Here is a 22,146-nt window from a genome sequence, read left to right on the forward strand (position 1 = left end):
TATGGAGTGTGCATTACTCATGCCCTGGAGAGAGAGAAGAGAAGAACGGGCAGGATGAAAGGAGGGACGCACACCCAGTGCTATGGGCAGCCGGTAACCGTAAGATCCAAGTCCAAGGAAACCAAAGCCAAAGCAAGCAAAGAGTTATGATCCCCAGGTTAATCTGGGGTTAGCCCCATTGGGTCCACCTGGGCTAAGGGACATAGGTGATAAGTTGGAAAAGGCTGGAGGTCCAAGCTAGGTGGACAGAGGAAGAATGTGATGCACCATGCCCTAGTCACCTGAAATACAGAGGAACTGTGAGTTTCAGAGCCATCCAAAGAAGGAAACTGTGATCCTGTAGTTTGCTGGTGGTCATTGCTGCGCTCTAGAGCCCCGCAATGCTGCTTGGGTTTGCCCTTGGCCTTTCGACCTCCACAGCACTAGTGGCTCTTGGCATAAGCTATGTGATGTCATGAAAAATAGGATGCAGCATCTTCTCTCTGGACTTTTCATCTACACCAGGTCTGAATTCAGACCCTTTGCTGTCTCTGGTGGATCTATCACATTGTCCACCACTTACTGAATTCATATCCCATTGTAGGAACCAAGCCAAGTGTTACAGAATCAAAGATGACAGGACCCATTACTTGCCCCAGAGAATTTAAAGCTACTAAGAAAGACAAAAAAGCAACTACAAGAAAGCAGTAGGTGCTGTGGGGGAGGTAACCGCTATGGAAATTCAGAGGAGGGAGTGAGAACTCCCAGAAGGGAACTTTTCACGGAGGGAGGTGCCTTTTGAACTGCTCCTTGAAACATAAAAGGATGGTAGGATTTAGATCAAGGAGATACAGGGATAGAGAAGTAAAATGGCATGTAGTCAAGAAAGTACAAAGCTTATAAAAGGTTGGAAATAATTTTAGTTTGGATAAAGCATGGCGTGGACAAAGGGGAAATTCAAAGAGCAGATTGGATGTAGACCATAGAAAGCCTTAAATGCCAGTCTAAGATGTTTGAGTTGTATTTTAGAGAAGTCAGGAGCCACCGGAGGTTTGGGAGCAAGAAAGTGACAAACCTGGGTGTGCTTTGGAAACATGAAATGAAATGGAATAGGGAGACTCTAAGAGTATTGGAGCCAGTCCGGACACCACTGCAGTGATGGAGAGATGGGTGGGCTGATCCAAGGCAGGAGCAGTGTGAATGAAGATCATGGACCAGACAAGAAAAATATAGAGCAGGTCAAATCAGCAGAACCTGGTGACCAATTAGCTGTGGTTAACTAATGACAGAGAGGAGTCAAAGCAGACTGGACAGTTTTGAACCTGGGAGATAAGGGGTAACAGAGGGAGGGAGGACAGCAGAAGTAAAAGGTTTTAAAGGTGTAAAAGGGAAAAGAATTCATTTGGTTAAGGTTTGGGGGCATGTGGGAGGACTATTGGACATCCAAGTGACAGTGTCCAGCAGACTATTAGCTTAGAGATGACAGTAGAAGCCACTGGAATGGATGACGTTGTCAAGGTTAAAATGCTGTTGGGCTTCACATGGCCAGACTTCTTCAAAGCTGCATTTGCCAAGGTCTCCGCTTCGTTTCCCTTTCACTTATTTAACAGATCATTATTGCATGGTTTTTCTGTGGTAATACTGAACTAGAGAGAGATGAAATAAATAAAAATTTTAGTATATACTCTTTTTCCCAATAATCATTATTATAATCCAAACAGCAGTACCATTTACTGATCGCTTACTTTATACAAGGCGCCCAGTTAAAATAAGACATATATTATTTTATTTCATCTTTACAACAACCTGATGAGTTAGGTATTATTATTATTCCTATTTCATGGAAAATTGAAACTCAGAAAAGTTACCTGTTAACCCAAGATTACATGTGGCAAATCATCAAGGGGCCTAGATTCAAATACTGGTTATCAGACTCCAAAACCCCTGCCATTAACCTTTAGGCTATTTGGTGAGATAAAATCTGCATGTTAAAAAAATGTTAAATAAGAATCCAAATGCTATCACCATCTAATGTTTAAGTAGCAAATGCGGGGCTTGGCAAGAAGTAGGTACTTAATAAATGTTTGTGGAAGGCAGGCAGCCAGACAGGAAGGGTGAGCAGACCAGGTGTGGGTAGATATAACAAGTGCCCATCAGTGGCAATGGGCAGGATTTGCACTGCTGAGAAAGTGGGAAAGGGCCTTCTAGGACAGGGGAATGTGGAGGCTGAGAGGTAAGAAATTACTGGTGAATTCAGAGTGTGTCTGGCAGGAGTGAGGAGGCCAGTTTGGCTAGAGTAGGCAATTTTGTGCAGATAAATAGCAGGACATAAGTTTCAGAAGGTATGTTGGGTTCAAGACCTTAAAGATTTAAGCATTTTGAACTCTATTTTATGGACAGTTAGAAGTCACAGAGGTGTTGGAGCCTGGGAACAGGCTTCTGAGACAATGAACCTGGCATTGGTTGGCAGGAGAGATTGGGAGAAAGAGGAGTCTGTTTGAGAAGCTGTTGCAATCACCTAATCAGTAGCACGGTAAAATAAAGAGTGGATGACAAATGGAGGTGAGACATTTCCTTGGAAGAGTTGGGGTGCCGTAGAGTGTCCTGGGACATTCTAGGCTGGGAGGGCATCATTGCATCCCTGTTGCCATATCGGAAGGCCCCAGAGTGGTAGGGTTAACACAGTGGAGTAGTAGCTGATTTAACTCCATGTCATTCACTGGCCCTCAGCAGAGAGAAATTCTAAGAGGATGGGAACTGGAGTCAGAAAGCTTTGATGAGGAGAGACAGTAGAGAAATGACCAGAGTTTGGGTGCCCAGGAGCAGCATGAGGGAGGGAGCCACCAGGACGAGGTCAGAGGCAGGCTACAGAGAGGGTGGCACTGAGGCAGGGCAGGACTTTGCCAAGAGCACAGGTGTTTTAGCCCAGTTAAATGGGGTGGTAGAAGGATCCCTGAGCCAGGAACCCAAAGCCTGATTAAAATCGCAGCCTGCCACCTACACAAGCAAGATGCCCTTGGAAAGTCATCTAATCTTCCTGAGATAACTAATGTGGAAACATCAAGTCCCATGCCTGGCATGTGGCTATACTTAAATATGTATAGAATATGAAGGTCTAGGAGCTTTGGTTTGCTCACCTGTGAATCAGGGATAACAATCTCAGACCTGCCTACCTGCCACGGCCATGTGAGGATCAGGTGAGTTGTAGGTTGTGAGCACTCTCCGTAGAGGTGGCAGACCAATCTAAGGGGGATGGTCATCTTTGTGGGTCTGTTGCACTCTCCAGAGCCCCCTTTTCAGAAGCAGTGTAGTGTTTTTAAGAATCCCTGCACCTATTTCTACCAAAAAAGGCAGCACAGCCCTTGTGTGTGCTTGCTTCTAGAGAGATAGAGAAAAGAAGTGAGGAGATGCCATGGACCCTTACTAGATCATAAGTTCTTACAGGGCAACAATGGTCTTCATCTTTTTATCCCCAGTGCCCAGCATTGTACCTTCAAGGATCTAACTAACCCCTATGGTGCCAAGGGCATCACACTTGGGGCCAACCAGGACATCCATAGCTCAGAGCTGGTCCTATGTCTTACCCAAAACCAGTTCCAATGAAAGGATGGGTGGCCCCTTAAACTTAGCTCATTTATATATGGAAGGAACCAGTGATGGTGAGCAGGTTGGGGTGACCTATAAACAACTTCATTGTCACCCAGAAGAGCTCTCCTTGGCCTGACATTCAAAGCCCTTCACTGTTTGATTCTTGCCTGACTTTCCATTCTTTCCTTTCATGCCCTGCACCCCCACACAGAGCCTACATTCCCTCCCCCCCGCCACCTCTACTCTGGATCTTAATTTCCTTTTGTATCAAACGCCTTTCTCCCAACCACAGCCCTGGTGGACAATCTCCACCTGTCCAGGATCTGATACGTGTGTCCCCTCATCTCTGCTGCCCTTGTCCTGTTCCACTGCACTCACACTTTCCTCCCAGAGCCATAATTATAAATATACATGTTGTATCTCTCCTTGGGCCCTTAGTTCTTTAAGGGCTGGGTTTCACAGATGAACTAACTGAAGCTCCTTCCCCCAGGATTTGGCACAGTGTCTTATGCAAAGTAGGTGCTTCATAAATATGTGTTAAAGCAATGAATAAATGGACATCCATCATAATGATATAATTATTTCCATCATCACCCTCAGCTTCACCAGCATCTGTTAATTCACAGTGGGTAGGCCTTGAACTAGCACTATGTCTATGACCTGGTATCCCGTCAGTGACCATTTGCCAAAACACAAAGGTAAATCCCAGTACAGCTTGAGGACTGTCCTGGTCTCCTGTGAAGTAGTGACCCCAGCAGATGTCAGGAAAGCTCTGTCCTTTGCACACTGGGTTTATTACACTCCAGGAGCAGGCCCAAGAGCAGGGTCTCTAAACCCTGGGGTTGTAGCAGCAGGTTTTTCATTATCGCCTTTGTTCACATCCTTCCCTCCCTGCCCCCAAATCTCAAGCTGAGCCTGTCTGCCTGGTTTCTTGGAGGGAGAGTGACTAGATGTGTTTTCCCTCCAGCTGTTTCTGCAGCCCCCACCCCAACCTCTGAATGCAAGACAGGCGTCTTTCTGTCATCTCCCCTCAGTGGGGTTTCTCACCAGCCTGCCACCTGCGGTTGAAGGAATCTCTGGCCTTGTCCCAGACAAGCTGTTCCATCCCCAGCAGAGGCAGTGGGCATCAGCTGTCAGGCCTGACATTCCAGAGCTGCTAAGACCAGCACTTTGTCACCGGAGGTGCTGCTGGTGATTGATGGCATCCTGCTTTGTTTCTCAGGCCGTGGTGGTGACTGACGGGGAGCGCATCCTGGGCTTGGGAGACCTGGGCTGCTACGGCATGGGCATCCCTGTGGGCAAGCTGGCCCTGTACACGGCGTGCGGAGGGGTCAACCCGCAGCAGTGCCTCCCTGTCCTGCTGGACGTCGGCACCAACAATGAGGTAACGAGCTGCCTGGGCCAGGAGCTCTGGGGCAGCTGGGATGGGGTGGGGAGCGCCTCTGTGGGGCAGTTATCTCTACAAAGCGTCAGGCCATTTCTTCGCTGGGTCCCCTTCGACAGGGCACTGTCTCTACACAACTATGGAGTGGACGCTGTTTCCCCAGCCCCAGCCCCTCTCTTCCCTCAGCTACTGCTGGGCCTCCTTGCTCCTCTGCCTCCTGCGACCCTCCAGGGAGACCCCTACTGGAGCTTCTTCTGCTTCCTTGCTCCATGATGCCAGGCAGCTTCCATGCGCTCAGGCTTCTCTCTGATCCTTAGTGAAGAGGCCACTGGTGGAAGTGGCTGTGCGACTGTTGTTTTTTCTCAGCATTTTAGAGGCGATCTGCCTCCGTGAAAGAATTAAAACTCAAAGCTCCAGGGCCAAGGGCTGAACTGCCTGGACCAGGCAACTGAGCGTCCTGCAAACCCAGGAGTAGAAACTGAGCCAGGCTGTGAGTGAGGTCCACCTGTAGGACCCCAGGTAGTTTAGAATTTAAGCAGCTCTGAGTACCACCACCCTGGACACAAGCTTTGCACATGCCTGTTGTTTCTATGACAGAAAACACACACACAAAAAAGCAAGAATGCCTTCTTAAGGACATTTATCTCTGAGGTTAAAATGAGTGCATGTGCATATTTTTTAAATTGAGAAAATCCAGAGAACTATTACAATAAAGTATCAGTCACACAACCAATACTAATCATTGTCTACATTTTGGTAATTTCCTTTCAACTTTTTCTCCCCAAAGCATTTATAAAAACAAAATTGGGTTTTTGTTGCACATACAGTTCTATAGCCTGCATTTTAAATGTAATGTTTGTCATCAGCTTTCTCTCAGGTCATTCTTCCACAATGTCATTTTCATAGCTGGATGGTGGCCTAAAACATTCGTCAAGGGTGGCTCTGCACTGTGGTTCCCTCCCCAGAGCCAGATGCCCGGGTTTGACCCTCAGCCACAAGGAACACGTGTAGAACCAGGCATGCATGTAGCAAGCTTTGTTTCAGTTATTATTCCCATCTGACACCCCCTGCTGTGTTCCAGCCGGGTTTAATTGGGACCTTCACTCTCTGTCTCCTAAATGGGACAACTTGAGTTTGATTCTGAGACCATTGCATCCCCTGGAAGTGTACTGGTTGCCTCTAGCAGGTGCATTAAGACCCTTTGTCATCAAAGGTCCAGCGCCCAGCAATGATATGCTGAAATTTAGAGCTGACCCCAACCTGTAACAAACTCACCAGGAAAGATGGCAGGAAACCATGAGTAATCGTGGCCATGCCCTTTACACAGACCAGCCTGGGTAAGCCTGAGAGTAACCTTGTGAATAGAGCATCTGTTATTACCCTGTTTTTACATTGCAGGAAACTGAGGCCCAGAGTGCTCAGCTAGAAGTGGCAGGGCTGGGATCTTCGTCCATACCACACCACCTGCATAGGTTTCTGTTATAACTAAAAGTCATTTCTTGATTTTTAGACGTTTTTATTACTAAAGTAACTTGAAAACATTATTTAAAATTTTTATTTAAAAAAAAGGAAATGACATTTCTCCCTCAATGCTACATGTGTGTTCCCGTCTAACACTCATCTATGCATAGATACAAGTGTAGTTACTACCTGGTTGTAATCATAATGTGCCCATAACTTTGTTCTAATTTTTTCAATGAAGATTATTTTGTGAACACTTTCTCTTTATTTATTGAACAAGTTAAATTTATTTATTGACATTGAAATTTATTTGTCTATTTATTTTCTTTATTGAGCCTTTAGTCGGTGTCAGGCACTCTGCTGGGCATGAGGGAAGTGAATGAGCGCCAGGCGTGGGTGGAATACCTCTTGTCGGTGTTTCAACACTGTCACCTAATTGATCATTTCAATGGCTAATGTGCCACATCCACTCCAAGTGTCTGCCTCTCCCCCTGTGGCTTTAGGCCTCTGAATCACCTCTCCCCCGGCTGTGGAAGGGAGGAAGCGTCCCCTGGGCCTGCTCCCTCCTTTCAGAAGGGACCAGAGTATTCCCAGCTGAGAGGAGGAGCACAGCCCGACCTGCCTGTGCAACAGTGAGGCAAGACCTGGCCATGCAACAGTGGGGCGAGAGCGCAGGTCTCCCCTAGTCCGCTAAGCCCAACACCAGCACCTGCAATGCGCCAGGCATAGTTCTAGGGGTTACATATTTTAATCTGATTTCATTCTCACAACAGCCATAGGAAATATTGTTCTCCCCATTTTATAGATGAGAGAACTGAAACTGAAATATGTGAACTACTCACCCCAGCTCTCAGTTCCTAGTGTCAGAGCTGTGATTTGAACCCAGGTCTCTGGCTACGGAGCTGGCTTGTCCACCGTGGCACACTGCTCCGAGAGGCCATGAATCTGTGTTATAGGCTGGGTCAAGAAGACTGCAAAGTCAGGATCCATGAACCCTTTGGATCAAGTCAGGGTGTACTAATGCTATTCCACGGTTCCCCCATGCCAAAGAAAGATGAGCTCCCATCAGACCCTCTTCAAGAAACTCAGGACACAAAAATCCAGCTTCACAAAGTGGCACCATTGGAAAGACAGTGATTTATCTCTTTTCAAATGGATTCCCTGTGTGATCTCATGCACTACAGTTCTTTTTTAGAAATTGAATCAATTTGCAAGTTTTTCCCCTAGAAGTCTTAGGGCACATCTCCCCCACAGAGCAAGCCAGAGCAATATGTCAGTGCGGGGAGGGCCCTGCTGTGACCGTATGTAGTGTCAGAACAAGTAGACCATTTGTGTGTGCATCTCTGTAAAACTCCTGAGGCCACAGGAGCTCTGGAGTCAGAGAAAACACCCCCACACCCCACCCCACCCCCAGGCTTCCTGGTGAAGGAAAACAGCTGCTGTCTGCAGCCCTGAAACTCTGAGTCACTTTTACCTGACACATCAAGAAGGTTTGGAAAAACAAATATGTGAGGCAGTGAGCCCATGAAGAAGGGACACTCAGTGACTATGGCCCAAATGGGCAGGGGGAGGGAGTCCCCCCCAGTCAGGCGGTCGGTTACCTGCTCTCAGCTCTCCCGAATGGCTGTGTGCGGACTGGTGTGTGCATTTTGCTTCAGCCACACACAGCAGAGCCACAGACTGTTCGTGTTAGGGGAGACCTGACATACTTCTAGTTCAGCCCCTTTGCTTCCCCATGGAAAAGAGGTCCCAGGACAGAAACGGCTTCCCCCAGGTTTGAATCCAAGCCCAATGCTCATCCAGCTCTGTGTTAAGGGTTCTGCGAAGCAACCTGGGGGCTTGGCTTTAAAACGGCCCCTGAGCCCTGGAGGGCTTCTCCTGGCAGAAGTCCTGAGCTGTGATGGATTCCCCTCCCAACGAGATGCCATGTGATTCTCTGTGGAACTAACTGATGGGGGGGGGGGCCAGGCCTGTCAGCTGCGGGGAGACACACATGGGAACAGATTATCAACAGCGCCCGGTAAGCGGTGCCTTGGGTGTGACTGGATAGCTGAGGGAGCGTGGGATCGCAAACCCAGCTGGATGTCGAAGGGTTTCCTCCCCTCTGGAGATGGTCCTTTTGCAGCTAATAAATCATCAGCATCCACCATGTGGTGCCAGCAGAGGCCCTCCCTTCTGTGCACGTGTGATCAATGAGGTGCCCTTCCTGGGAGCTGTACAGCTCACCCTTGGGCTTACTGAGCTTCCAAAGAAATGTGTAGTGGGCACAATTGCCACCCTGAAGGGCACAGTGAACTGTGTCCACAGTGTGAACCCAATGCCACGACCTCCTCAGACCCCCAGATGCTCCCTGAATAACATTGTGTGCCTGTTGCTATGCAAGATAAAGATTTTCCTGTTTGGGGAGGTTCATCTCTCTTCCAGCTTAAACCCAGTGCTCACTGATACATCAGCGAAGAGGGGGAACCAATTTGTTTTTCTTGATATTTCATCTCCAAGAAAAACTGTAGGAAGTCAGAACTGGGCAGACAGCCATAGAGGACATAGTCAACTCCCAGGGCCAGGGAGAAAGTTCTGTTTCACTGCTTTGGACAAAGGTCTTAAACTAAAGTTTTATTTACAGACTTATTTAGTTCCAAACCTTGGCAACTACCTAACAGAGGGGGAGCAGCCAGGCTTGGCAGTGGGGAAGCTGGTCCCACCAGGGAAGACCTCTGATCTAGAAGCTGTCCTTTCCACCCTGCTGGTCTCACCCAACTTGCTCTGTGACCTTGGGCAGCTCATTTAACCTTTTCAGGCCTTGAAAACTCATTTGGAGGAAGCTGAACCAAGTGATTTCTAAGACTTTTCTAGTTCTTAATTCAGCATCTCCTTAACCCAGCTCTATAATTCATGCCACTCACATCAATAAACACATTTTAAAGGCCTGCTATGTGCAAAATTACTGAGGAGACAGAGATGAATAAAGAGCCCTTTCCTCAAAGAACTTGCAGTATGCAATAGAGATCATTATTACCCCATCTGACAGAAGGAACATAAAGCTGGAAGTTAAATACCTCACCCAAAGGCACAGAGCTAGTTAAGTGACAGGGTTTAAATTCACACCCAGATCCACCTATTCCAAAGCCCAGAGCCCTTTGATTCTAAAGCCAGACCATACTGAGGGCACTCACGGTGGCATCCTGACCAGGGCCACCCTCTCCCCTGCAGTGCACTGCCTGCCAACTTTAAGATTCCTTCTGTCTCTCTTGGTAGGGTTACCAGATTTAGCGAGAAATATAGAATGGAAGTTAAATATAAATGTTAGACAAATAGCTGATCATTTTTTAGCATAAGTACATTCCATGCAAAACTTGAGGCATATTTACACTAAAAAAATTATTTCCCATCTGAAATTCACATCTAACTGGCCATCCTGTCTTTCATCTGGCAATACTACCTTCTAGAAACTCCTTAACAATCAGCTGAGGAAGTCCAGGATGGAGGAGGGCCGCAAGGAGAGGGTCCAGGCCAGTTAATAGTTTGACCCCTTGCCAGCGGTCATTCTTAGAGACAAATTGCTCAGTGGGACAAGGGCAGAATGTGGGCTTCTTATTCCACGTCGTGCCAAGACAGCTGTGGGAGCACCACCCTCTCCTGCCAAAAGAGATCCAGCTGCTGGAGATGTGGACAGGACTTTCTCCATTCTGGCTGTCACTGCTCCCCAGCCTGGTCTGCATAACAGCCTGGACCTTCCCAGCCACTGCTGAATTTCAGGAGGCCAGGCAGAAGGTGGGGAGCCACCCAGGCTCCCTAACCACCATGTCATCAAATGACGGAACAGAAATGGCACTCATGAGACAGGAAAGGCAAAGCTCAGTTTCAGCTTAGCGGCTTTCTGGCCGTGTCAGCTTGGGAAGTTGATTTAAACCCTTGAGCTCCACCTCCCTCATCTGTACCATGGGGATGAGAAGATGTGAGACAAAAGGACCAAATGACTTTTCATTCAGAAGGAGTGAAATTACTCGAATGTTCTATACAAATATAAGAAGTTATTTTTTTTTTTTAGTGTCATCTCCATATAGAAACTTTCTTTTCAATATTTCTGTGTGCTTACCTTTGAAGCATTTCAGGCATAAAACACCCTATTATAAAAGTAAACATAGGGACGGTTTAAAGCTTTGTACCGTCACCCTTATACCTCCTTATGACTGACCTTTTATCTTAAAGGCAGATATGCTCAGGAATTTTTGGAAAATCCTAAAATACTTCAGTACCACTAGGGAATTTGGCTCATCCCAGAAGCTGCATAAGCAGCACTGAGAAATTCACTCTTTGCTGCCTGATCCACCACCAGTCACATCTGTGACTTGGCAACATTACAAATTATAACTCAACATGGACCCTTTCATCTCTATAAGAACAAAACAAATGAATATTTTCTGAAAATGCCAAGAGTTTCACTATTTTTATCATTTTTGTGCATGCCCTTCCAAGGTTCTGTGTGTGTTTCAGGCTATTGAAATTAGGATATCAATCCCGTATCCTGCTTTTTCCATTTTAAATAATCGCACCCACATTTGTCTAGGTGGCTGCCTAGGCTTAAAAACCACCAACTTTAATGACTGTCTAGCTATCCATTGAGTCGTATACCATCATTTACTTTATTGTTTGCTCTTAGCTGAATGTGTGTTGCCTTCAGGTGGTTTCTAGATAGTCACTTTGAAAGGGACATGTGGAATGGTAGGCACCATGTATGTCCCACTCTCATCTTTTAGTCACACACACACACCTGCCAGGGCAGAATCCTAATTAGTCGCAAGGATGTGTCATCCAGGGTGTGAGAAGGTTAAGAAAAAGTAAGGACCCACTACCTTTCTCATGTAGACCTGTGGTGCCTTGGAGAAAGCATTAAACCCACCTCAGATTATGTGGACCCAGGACTGGGGGTGAGGAGCTGGGAAGGCTGACATTCCTGTCCTTTTCTGTCCCCTGCACCTTAGCCCAACCACCTCTACAGCACCATCAAGACAGTATGGACCTAGAGTTGTGTCTTTAATTTATGGTTGTATCATTCTATCCTTGTATCCCCAGGACCTAACCAGTCAGTCCTGGTTGGTGTGCAAAAGAGCCACCTAAGCAGCTTGGTGGTTAAGCTCATGGATTCTGGAGCCAAGCAGCCTGAGTTTGAATCCTGACTCTTATATTTACTAGTCCAAGGTCTGGGCAGGTTGTTTAGCCTCTCTGTGTCTTGTTGCCCTGTAGTCGAGTATGTAAGTTTACTCACCAGCCACCTGCAGTAGACTGAGTAGGTTGAAGGCAACAATCATTTCTCACTCACCTACAAGTCCCTATGAGGCCCAATGTGAGGGACAGATGATCGGTAAATGTGTTCTGCATGAGTGAGTCCACTGATTCTGCAGAGGGGTGTTGGGGGTATACAAGAGGTGGGAAGTCAGCCAGCGGGAGTGGTCATCACATCTATGCAGACACAGAAGGGGACCAAACAGTGTGTGAATGCTCTGACCAAGAGCTGCAAGACGTGGAGTGGAGGGTCACCTAACACAGGCTAGCATTAAGGTGGGCATCTTTCTCAAACTGAAATTTCTGGTTGTATCATTCTATTTTTGTATCCCCAGGGCCTAGCCCACAACCAGGCACATGATAGGGATTCAGTAAGATTTTGTGGAAAGAAGGAACGGAGAGAAGGAAAGAGGGAGGGATGGAGGGAAGAAAGTTTTCTAATTTCAGTCCAAATCAGTGGCTTTGGACAAGACTCAATACTTTAATCCAGATCCTGCCTATGGCAGTTCTCAATCAGCGGCAATTTTGCCCCTAAAGAAGACATTTGGCAATGTCTACAGACATTTGTTATTGTCACAACTGGGAGTGCTACTGACTTATAGTGGCTAGAGATCAGAAACCAGTGCTAAATATCCTGCAATATGCATTCAGCCCTCACATCAAAGAATTATCCAAGGCGAAATGTCAACAGCACACTGCTGAGAAACCCTGAAATACATCCAAAGCCACAGCTGAAGGTTGGAAGGCTGTGTCAGGAGAGGCTCGACTGTTCAAAGCATCCTTGGTTTCTGCAGTGGGGACCACCTGGAAGTCCACCCTCAGTCAGGGGCTTAGCCTTCACCTGGGGAGTGGGGGGCATCTGGCTTCCTCCTCCCTCCTCCCCTCTCACCCCCTGGTCCTTCCTGCTAAACCAGGACACTTGAGGACACGGATGCTGTCTGTTCCAGGAGCTGCTCCGAGACCCCCTGTACATCGGCCTGAAGCACCCGCGTGTGCGTGGGAAGGAATACGATGAGCTGCTGGACGAGTTCATGCAGGCCGTGACGGACAAGTGAGTGGCTCGGCCTGTCCCTTTGAAAAGAGGGCTCTTAAGAGATAACATGACTAATGTCAACACTGGTTTTGGCAGATACACAAAAAAGAGGCAATAGATGCGTGCTTTTCCAGGGGCTCTAAAAATCCTAACTGGACCCCACGTACTTGGAAGTTCGAAGCCGAATGGGCTCGTTGCCTGGGAGAATGTCTGGGAGCAGAGAGGGGAGGGGAGATGGGAGGCGAGAGGCTGAAGGTCTGTGATCTGGAGATAGTTAAGTATCTGAAATTTCAAGAGAAAAAAAAACCCTTAGCTTGAGCTGTTCTGGCTTCTCAGCATAAGTAGGGATGTCGTAAGTGGTTGTCACTTTCTACCTCTACATGAGGACCAGGCAGCATTAATAAGCCACCATGGGCTGAGCCGGTGAGATTTATGAGGTGTTATCTGTGCACTGGGGTGCACAATATTGCTGTTTCCACCCACTCTTTCCTGCCCCATCTGTCTGCCATCATGGCCACCTGCTCACCCTGCTGTGGCTGGCACACTGCTGGGATGGAGCTCTGGAAACAGCCCCCACTCACCCTATTGAGTCTGACAGGCAAGTCAGTCAAGACAGAGTTTCAGCAGCTCAGCAGGTCTCTGCAGACCCAGCAGGTCCCCTTTGCACTTGAAAACCTACAGCTTTTCTTGCTGACTCAGGAGTGCCCAGGCATGGCAGATCTGGCCTGGACGTCTTTGGCAAAGTGTCCCCTTACCTGAGTTCAGCAATTAAAACTAAGCAGTGACTGGAGAGAGCTGCTCCAGCCTCAGCAGCCCATGAGGTCTCATTGGGTGGGCTTTTAGGGTGGGAAAACTGACCCTCCCCTCCCCCCACTTCTACGCCTGTGACCTTGGGCGGGTTTCTGAACATTCAGTTCTCCTTATCTGGTATAAGAAGGAAGCATTTTCTTGTTTTGTGGGTTTTGGCTTTGTTTTATAAAATGAGAGAAAATAATACTGTAGTTATATAGGATGGGAATGATCCTGTAGGAAACAGGAAATTAGTAATGGAGTGTGGGGCATGGGGACAAAAGTTCCTTAGGAAGCAAGAGGGCAGACTTCTGGTGCTTAGTCTTAGCTGGAAGCACAGAAGCCCATCTGAGAGACAGAGGGCAGGCAGGGCGCTGGGCACAGATGCAGGCAGGTGGTAGATATGGTGGGGGAGCATGGGGGATCACTATTCGGTGAAGGCAAGGTCATCCGCTGAGAGTAAAGATGGGGACAGAGGTGGTGGAGGCTTAAGGAGGGAGGAGGTATGACCTGGAATGCCCAGACTGAGGAACTAGAGAAGGATTACTGGGCAGCTCCATGGGCCCCCTTGAGGTTACTCTTCATGAAGTTAACTTAGGCCAGTTAACCTATTTCTCTTATTTTCTAGCCAGTTTCGGCTGTCTGGATGCTGTGCAGAAAGACAGAGTGTAGAATTTAGTCAGCCCTGAGATTTTGCCAGGCAAGAGAGAGAAAAAGAGAGAAAGGAATTGGGAGTGTATTCAAGGGTGTGATCATAATGATGTGTCGTTATTATGATCTAGGCTGGGTAAGAAGGGACATGAAGACAGGTGGAGGAGAGAGGTCAGAGACAGTACTATGATCAATGGATGGTAAGTCCTGGTGAGGCCTAAGAATTATTGACTTGGGTACTAGATGGAATGAACTGCAAAGAAAGGAGGTGGTAATTAGACCACTAGGTGTTTGAAGCTGAAATTATGGAGGAAGTGCTGCTATTGAGATGTGACCACCAAAGCAGCTAAGTCAAGGGTAGGCTACATCAATAGAGGCATATCATCTAGAATCAGGGAGGTGAACATCCCACTTAATTCTCCCCCTTGCAGACCATCCTGAATACCACATTTGGTCTTGGAGAAGATACTATGAGGGTCATAAATTCCCTAAAGTGCCTTTGGAGAACAGGAATCATGATGGTGAAGGAAGGTAAAGACTTAGCCTGGTGGGGAGAAGATGTAGGGACTGCTCTGTTCATATCAAGGGCACCGGGCTCCGTCCAGATACCTGAAAGCTGTTCTTCCAAAAGAAGACTGGACTTGTTTCTGTGGAGAAAAACCAATTGATAAAATGCTAAAGGAGGCAGTTTTCAGTTCAACATAAATCAGAGCTATCCCACAGTGCATTGGGCCTTCTGAGAGAATGAGCTCCCTGTCACAGAAGGAGTTCAAGACTAGGTTACATGGCTAATTGCTGGTGCTCTTATAAGAGGAAATTTAAACTTTAGATACTCTTTAAGATGCCTTCCCACCCCAGCATTCTATTAGGACTGTGTGAGATCCCTGGCTGGTGGGATGGGCATTACTATTCCCACTTTATAGAATAGGAAACTCAGGACCTGAGAGTCCAAGGAGCCTGTCTCAGGTCACACAGAGTCTGGCAGGACTGCAAGCTGAACCTGGCTCTGCTGCCTCCAAGGCCAGGATGCTTCCTATGATGCTGAGTTGCCTGTGGGTGACAAGAGGAGGGAGGGAAACGGGCTTTGAGAGCCTCTCGCTTCCTGTTTCCAGGGTTCGCTGCTTATCTAATGAGTCAGTAGCATTCCGCCATTCCCCACAAGGAAGCCTTGCTGTTTGTGTGAGAAGGTTACATAAATTTGGATGTTAGAGACTCTTCAAATTATCATTAAACGCAGTTTATAGTCTCCCAGACATACAGGCAGCCCAGGAGCGAACCCTCGGGGAGAGCCGTGTGTCAGCCAAGAGGAATGTGTCCTTGAGTGGAAAAGATGATGGGTCGACAGCTGGTTGTTTTGAGTCGCTAATAAGCTAACACAGATGTTTGTGGATACTGTAGATGGGGAAGGAGCTGGTCTCCCCAGGCACTCAGGGGAATATAGTAGCCCCAAAATGGAATTCCCGGCCTGGAGGTGAGTCAGTAACCCCAAAGCCAAACAGTGTATTTTAAGAAAGAAACTTGGGAAACCTTGACTCCTGCCTTCAATATCCTTGTCTCTTTCCAAACATCCTACTAATAAAAAGCTCCCTCTTCTTACCCCTGCCCACGCACCAGGATGTGTTGTAATAATTTTTTGTCCTGGAAAAGAGTCAGGATGGCTCAGTTGCTATTCTGGAGCTTGGCCACTGGGGAGGACCCACCAGGACAGAAGGCACCTCCATGGAAAGCGGTGAACCACAGCAGTGGACAACTGTGAGTGTCCTGCTCACGGCTGAGACAATGTTTGATGTTTCTGTGGCAAAGACTAGTTGTCCCGTTCTTCCTGTTCTTTCCCTGCCACGTGGGGGGACCCGGAGCGTTGCACCTGAGGGACAAGTTTTCCTCCATGGCTCCCACTCACATTATTCATTTCTGTTACTTACAATAGAAGGGATGGGAATGGTCTGTTTTAGGTTTGCACCTGGAGCCCAGGCTCTGTCGGATACCTGGCCTGGGCTGGACAGAAGTTTGACATCAGCAGCAGCTTCAGCCATTCGGCAGACTAGGGGAGGAAACCACCCCCTTTCTCTCTAGCTTCCCAAACTGTAAAGAGAGAACTTGCTAATCTGCTGAGATAAATGTGATAAAGAAGGGAATTGATAGTTTGGGGAGGGGAGTTAAACAACCTGACTTTTTTTTTTAAGTTATCTGCTTTTTAGCTCCAGGAAAATGCCTTTTTGAGTCTCTTCATCTTTCTATCTCTGGCTACGTTATCTCTCCTGTGCCCTGATCATGTAGAAGAGTGGGATTTTTTTTCCCTGCAACTTGAATATTACCCCGGTATGTTGCGTGAATGAGACATTTCCCATGTTTCCATCAGAGTAATATACTTGCTTTAGTTCTTAAGCATAAGTGGACATGATAAAAAACATGTGCTGAATTATTTATGAAGAATGCATTTAAACTATTTTAAATGTCTTTTAATTTGTAAGACATTACTTATTAAGGAATTGGTTATTATATTTACTGCTCTAATCTGGTAGTAAAGGTATCCTTAAGAACCTGCAAGTACTTTAGATTTACATATCTGAGTAAGAGAGAACATTGTATAACTGCCCTGCCGTTCCTTTAGTTCAGTAAAATAAAACTCTGAAATTAAGACTTATTTTCAGTGCATTGTTTTAAGGATTACAAATAGCTATTTCATAAACTTGTTTAATCCATAATAAAGACATATTACTCTCAATTTAAAAAAAAAAAATTGATATGATACATTATTGAGTACCTGCTATATACAAGACACTGTGCCAGCCATAGTCTGCAGTCTACAGAGAAATAAACAGTCCTGCTCTCAAGCTTTTCATTTAAAGACATTTTTATTTATCTAGTGGAGCTGAGAACTGACCTCTAAGCTTTCTTAGCCTCTGAGTCTCTGTATAACTCTGGAGCTCAAGAGGAGTTTGAGGGTGGAAATACAAAGTTGGGAGTTGTCGGGTCATAGATGGTATTTAAGGTCAAGGCAGCGATAAGTTCCACAAGGCCAAGAGAGAGAGAAGAGACTATGGCTCACCTTAAGCATGCCCTATGGACAACTGCAAGTCAAAGTGCTCACAAAACTTAGGATTTGATCAGGATATTATTGGTAGGAAGCAAGGCAGGTGAAAAGGTCTTTGTTCCGTGTGCCAGCTCTGATTGCTAGGATCTAAAGCCTCTCTAGGTTCAATAGGCAAGTGTCATGGTTGCTTAGCAATGTCTGCTCTGAGCAGGGGAATGAGGTGTGGCAGGCGTGTGCTATGCTTTAGCCATCCAGGATCTGGAGGAGTCTAGAGGCCTAAGCGTCTGTGACTCTATGAGCACTCACACTTGCTGGTCCTTCTGTGACTCCTGTAGCAACTGAGAGGCCAAAGGAACCTGCAGGTTGAAGATATTTTTTCTCCAGGTGTTCAGGATATTTCAAGAACTAAATCAAACCTGTCCACTTGGTCCACACAAAAGAGCAGCTCCTTCTTCTGACTTATAAAAGCATTCAGGAATATGGTCTCTTAGATACACTCCACCCTCACGCTCATCCATGATCCCCTCTGAAACAAAGCAGTGGATCCTTTGCTCACACCCTTCCACCAGGTGATGTCTGTGTGTACATGTCGCGTGAAATCTCATCTTTTCTGCAATTGTTTCAGCTGAGTGTTGTTTGGACCTTACAGACCCACCACTCTGAGAGCACTGTCCCCTTGCATAACTAAACATCTTTTTACATGACACATCTCTCAATACAGAAATGAGAAACAGAAACTTGCTTAAGGATAGAAAAGTATTAATCGCCCCACGATCAACCCCCCAAAACTGACTTATTAAGAGGCTGCACATACAGCACCCTCGTAATTTACTCTTGGAGCTGGAAGGAAGCCTTTGATAACTTCATCTCTTCGCACCCTGTCCTTGCTTCCTCAGTTCCAGCCACACTGGCCTTCTTACTGCTCCTTCTACATGTCTTTTTTGTTAGAGCTGCAGAGCCTTCCTGCCTGCACTTTCCCCGGCCTTGAATGTCCTTCACTTTTCATGGCTGTTTCCTTCTCATCACTCAGGCTTGGAAATGGTCTACATCCAGGCAGGGTCTAGTGTTGAGGCTTCTACAAGACAGGACATTGGAATTGAGAGTCCTGCAGAAAACTGGGAGCTTCAATTGGCTGCCTCCCCTCATGAAGAAGGAATAGGCTCTGCTCCCCAACATTGGGAAACGACAAGGAACTTGTGTGGGGGGTGTTTCTTGGACAAAACCACATTTAGAGTCCACATTTACAATACAGACATGGTGCAAAAATTCCCAAGTTAAGAAATGAGTATAAAATATTGTCCCCTCCCAGTGATATGGCTGAAGAACTTGGCAGAAGGAAAAGTAAGACGTCCCTGTGGGGACACTCCCACACCCATGCTATGTGAAATTCCTGGAGGGAAAAAACAGTGCTCCAATGAAAATAAATTCGTGATTCCCAATAACACGCCCGGAAACAATCCACACTGTGGGAAAAGCAGATACACAACTAAGAGAACAATTAGAACCCCAAGAACAAAGAAGATTCTGAGAAAGATTATACAGTAGCTATACTTAAATGTATGAAAGGGATATTTTTATAAGAATTAAGTAATAAGGAAAGTACCCTACACTGTGAAAAGAAAATGTCAGACAGACTTAAAAACAACAACAAATGAAACTTCTGAAAGGGAAAAGCAGTGATGGAAACCCAGCAGGGTGCACGAGTGGTAGAGCAAGACACCATCGGAAAACCCAAAGCCTCAGAAATTACTGCCTGCAAGTATTTCCCAGAGCCCCCCCATTTCCTGCTCCCGATTATCCGGAAAGGAACTGGGACACCAAGATGTTTCATGAAGAAAGGTTCTTCTGTGCTGCTGTTGATGAAACAGAGCATTTCTTGAGGGAAAGGGAGGATGGGTAAGACTGGAATCTCCAAATCCCAGTGTCACCACTCCCTGCCAGAAGGTCACGGGCATGGTCTATTCACTCTCACTTCCTCTCTGTCTCTCTCCATGTCCTGTTCATTGAAACACACTCGTGCACAGTCTCATCTTATTCATTTCATTAGGCTTAACCAGATTGCTTTTTTAATAAACCTGTATGACTAGAAAAATTTATCAAGATAAGTTATGTAAAGAAAAGGTACCTGGATGCCTGCACACCAAACCGCTCACAGGGATTACAGTCGAGGCACGAGGTTCTCAGAGGGTTTGATTGCAAAGCCATTCGTCTCTATAATGTTTGATTATTTGTGAGCAGGCATTCCTTTTGTAATTAGAAAAATAATGGATTTTTATGATGAGTTAAGCAGCAATTCTTTACTAAAGACAGTTCCTTGCCCTAAAAAATAATATTAAAGAAATAAGCAAGCATCCCACCCTTTGCCCTCTGGTGAACTGAGTGCTGGGCTAACCTCGGTGCCCATGGACAACAAAGCAACTCATTATTGTCCTATCCCACTAAAATCGAAGTTTCTGGGGGGAATCTTTGTCTCTACTACTCACGACTGTTTCATCCCAAGCACCCAGAACAATGCCTATTGCAGTGCAGATTCTCAATAAGAGCTCACTGAATCAATGCACACTTTACAGATGAGGAAACTGAGGCATGGAGAGGTTAGGGAACTTGTCCAAGGTCACACCTGTGGCAAAAGGTGGAGGCAAGCTATGAGCCCAGGTGCTCTAACTCCAGAGCCCACCCTCTGTACTCTCTCAGTTCTCTTAACATGAAAGGAAAGACAGTTCATCATACTCTAGACACCCTCTTGATATAAGAAGGCAAGGAAGGTAAATGGGAAGGTCTTATGGAAACTGCCCTACTTAGCATACTTATGTCTTCTCTCTCCAGTTTGTTCTAGGGCAGGGTTAGTGCCCCACCCTGCCACACTATAAAAGGGGCTCTGTAGGGACCAGCCATCAACTCCCATTTTCAAAACTCTAGCTACTGGCAGGAAGGGAAGTATCCTCTCTTTTTATTTTTATTAAGATATAATTGACATATAACATTGTGTAAGTCTAAGGTATACACGTACTGATTTGATGCATTAATATATTGCAATATGAGTACCACCATAGCATTGGTTAACACCTCTATTATATCACATAATTAAAATTTCTTTTTTGTGGTAGAAAAATTCACCAGCATCTGGGTCAGTTGGCGGGCACATCCTGGTTCCTTTCCTCCTTCTAAACCACCCATGGCCAATGGTCTCTTTGACTCTCCATTCACCAGAACGAGGTGTCCCCTTCAGGCCTCTCCACAAACTACAACACACACACCCACACACACACACCTCCCTGTACAACCCACTCCAGGAAGGGTGAGGGGATGTAGCTGAGAGGCCCTTTGGCTCCAAGCTCCTTATGGGTCTCATTTAAAATTATATAAACAAAGAAAAAACCTCAAGCTTATGGCATCCAGACTACAAAAAAAGTTTCAAGGTTTTGCTTTAATTTTAAAAAATAATAAAAAGCATAACTGTTTGTTCTGAGCCTTGATTGTAATGTCTCAAAGGAGCATTCACATTCTGAGCCCTTCTCAGTGGAAACAGTCACTGGTCAGTATTTTTATGTACACTAAATTTTAGGAATATCTTCTGCAGCTCAGTCTGCATCTTACCTCATTCCCCACCTGGCCCTCCCTAGGACTGCAATCTCACAGTCTTAAAATACCTGAGCAAGAAACACCTGCCCATTTGATCCAACTTTCTCTCTTTAGAGATAAGGGAACTGAGACAGAGAAAATTATTTCCCCAAAGTCAGATGATGATGAAAGCATTGGGAAATTAAGGGGAACCTATCCAGTTGTTTGCTCTCCTTCACAAAATTCATGAGATCTTTTCCAAGTTTCCATTCAGCAATGTAATTATCATGTGCTTTCTCTGTGCAAATCAGAGTATGTCCAATAAAGAAAAGGCCTGGCTTAAAGAATTCAGTCTCCCCGAGATTGTGATATGAACACATAAAATAATAAGAAAATAGTTCAAGCAAGCATTAAGTTATCTATTTCTTCATATATTTATCCATACATTCACTCGATGGAAAGATATTTATTGACCATAGGGATAAGTCAGAAACAGACTTTGTGCTCAAGCTTACAATCGACTAGGGAAAAAAAGAGATATGCTCAAAGATTTAATGCTAGGTTTGTGTAGATTGAACATGTGCCTAGTTAATGGCCCTGCCTGCAGTGTCGATCAAGGCTGATAAAGGAAATAGGTAGTCAAAGGGCTTGGGACATTTGGTTGGGTTTAAAAATCATGGCCTTGTGCCCAGGAAAGAGCTAGCAACTCACTTTTACAGAGCACCTACTCTGTGCTGGATGTTTTACATTTAATTATCACAGCAACCCTTAGGGATCAAGAACTGAAGCTAAGCAACTGTCCAAAATCACCCAGGTAGAAACTGGAAGAGTTTGGACTCACCAGAAACCCATCTGGCTCCAGAACCAGAGGTTGTTTACTATGGACCTTCTGCTGTCGGTCTTCCAGTCCAATTGGGAAGGCCCTCCCCACAATGGCCCCATCTGAGTTAGCTTGAATCCTTGAGGGTAAAGGAAATGACCCAAGCTGTTGTGATACAAAGATACTTTGCCACTGTGGCCTCTAGAAAGGAGAGTGCGGCTCCGAGGGGAGCTGGTAACATCCTATGGGATCTGTGCCACTGGGCACTCCTCTCATGCGACTTTTTTGTACCATTCATTCATTCATGCCTTCATTTATTCAACAATATCTAGGGCATGGCTGGCGTGGCTCAGGGTTGAGCATTGACCTACGATCCAGGAGACAGAGGTTCGATTCCCAGTCAAGGCACATGTCCAGGTTGTGGGCGTGCAGGAGGCAGTCAATCAATGACCCCCTCTCATCACTGATGTTCCTCTCTCTCTCTCCCTCTCCCTTCCTCTCTCTGAAATCAATGAAAAAAATTAAAAATTAAAAAAAAAACAATATCTAGGGAACCAGGCAAG

At 46.1% G+C, this 22,146-nt stretch overlaps 1 protein-coding gene across 1 annotated transcript in view; it reads left to right on the top strand.

Annotated features, from left to right (window-relative positions):
* Positions 1-22,146, top strand: part of ME3 (malic enzyme 3) — a 164,762-nt gene that overhangs the window by 113,211 nt on the left and 29,405 nt on the right. Inside the window, exons 5-6 of the mRNA XM_016206821.2 lie at positions 4,790-4,951; positions 12,643-12,746. Coding sequence (XP_016062307.2) covers positions 4,790-4,951; positions 12,643-12,746 — 266 coding nt within the window. The remainder of the gene's footprint in view (positions 1-4,789; positions 4,952-12,642; positions 12,747-22,146) is intronic.

Source organism: Miniopterus natalensis, chromosome 11 (genome assembly GCF_054644295.1).
Source record: "Miniopterus natalensis isolate mMinNat1 chromosome 11, mMinNat1.hap1, whole genome shotgun sequence".
Classification (NCBI taxonomy): Eukaryota; Metazoa; Chordata; class Mammalia; order Chiroptera; family Miniopteridae; genus Miniopterus; species Miniopterus natalensis.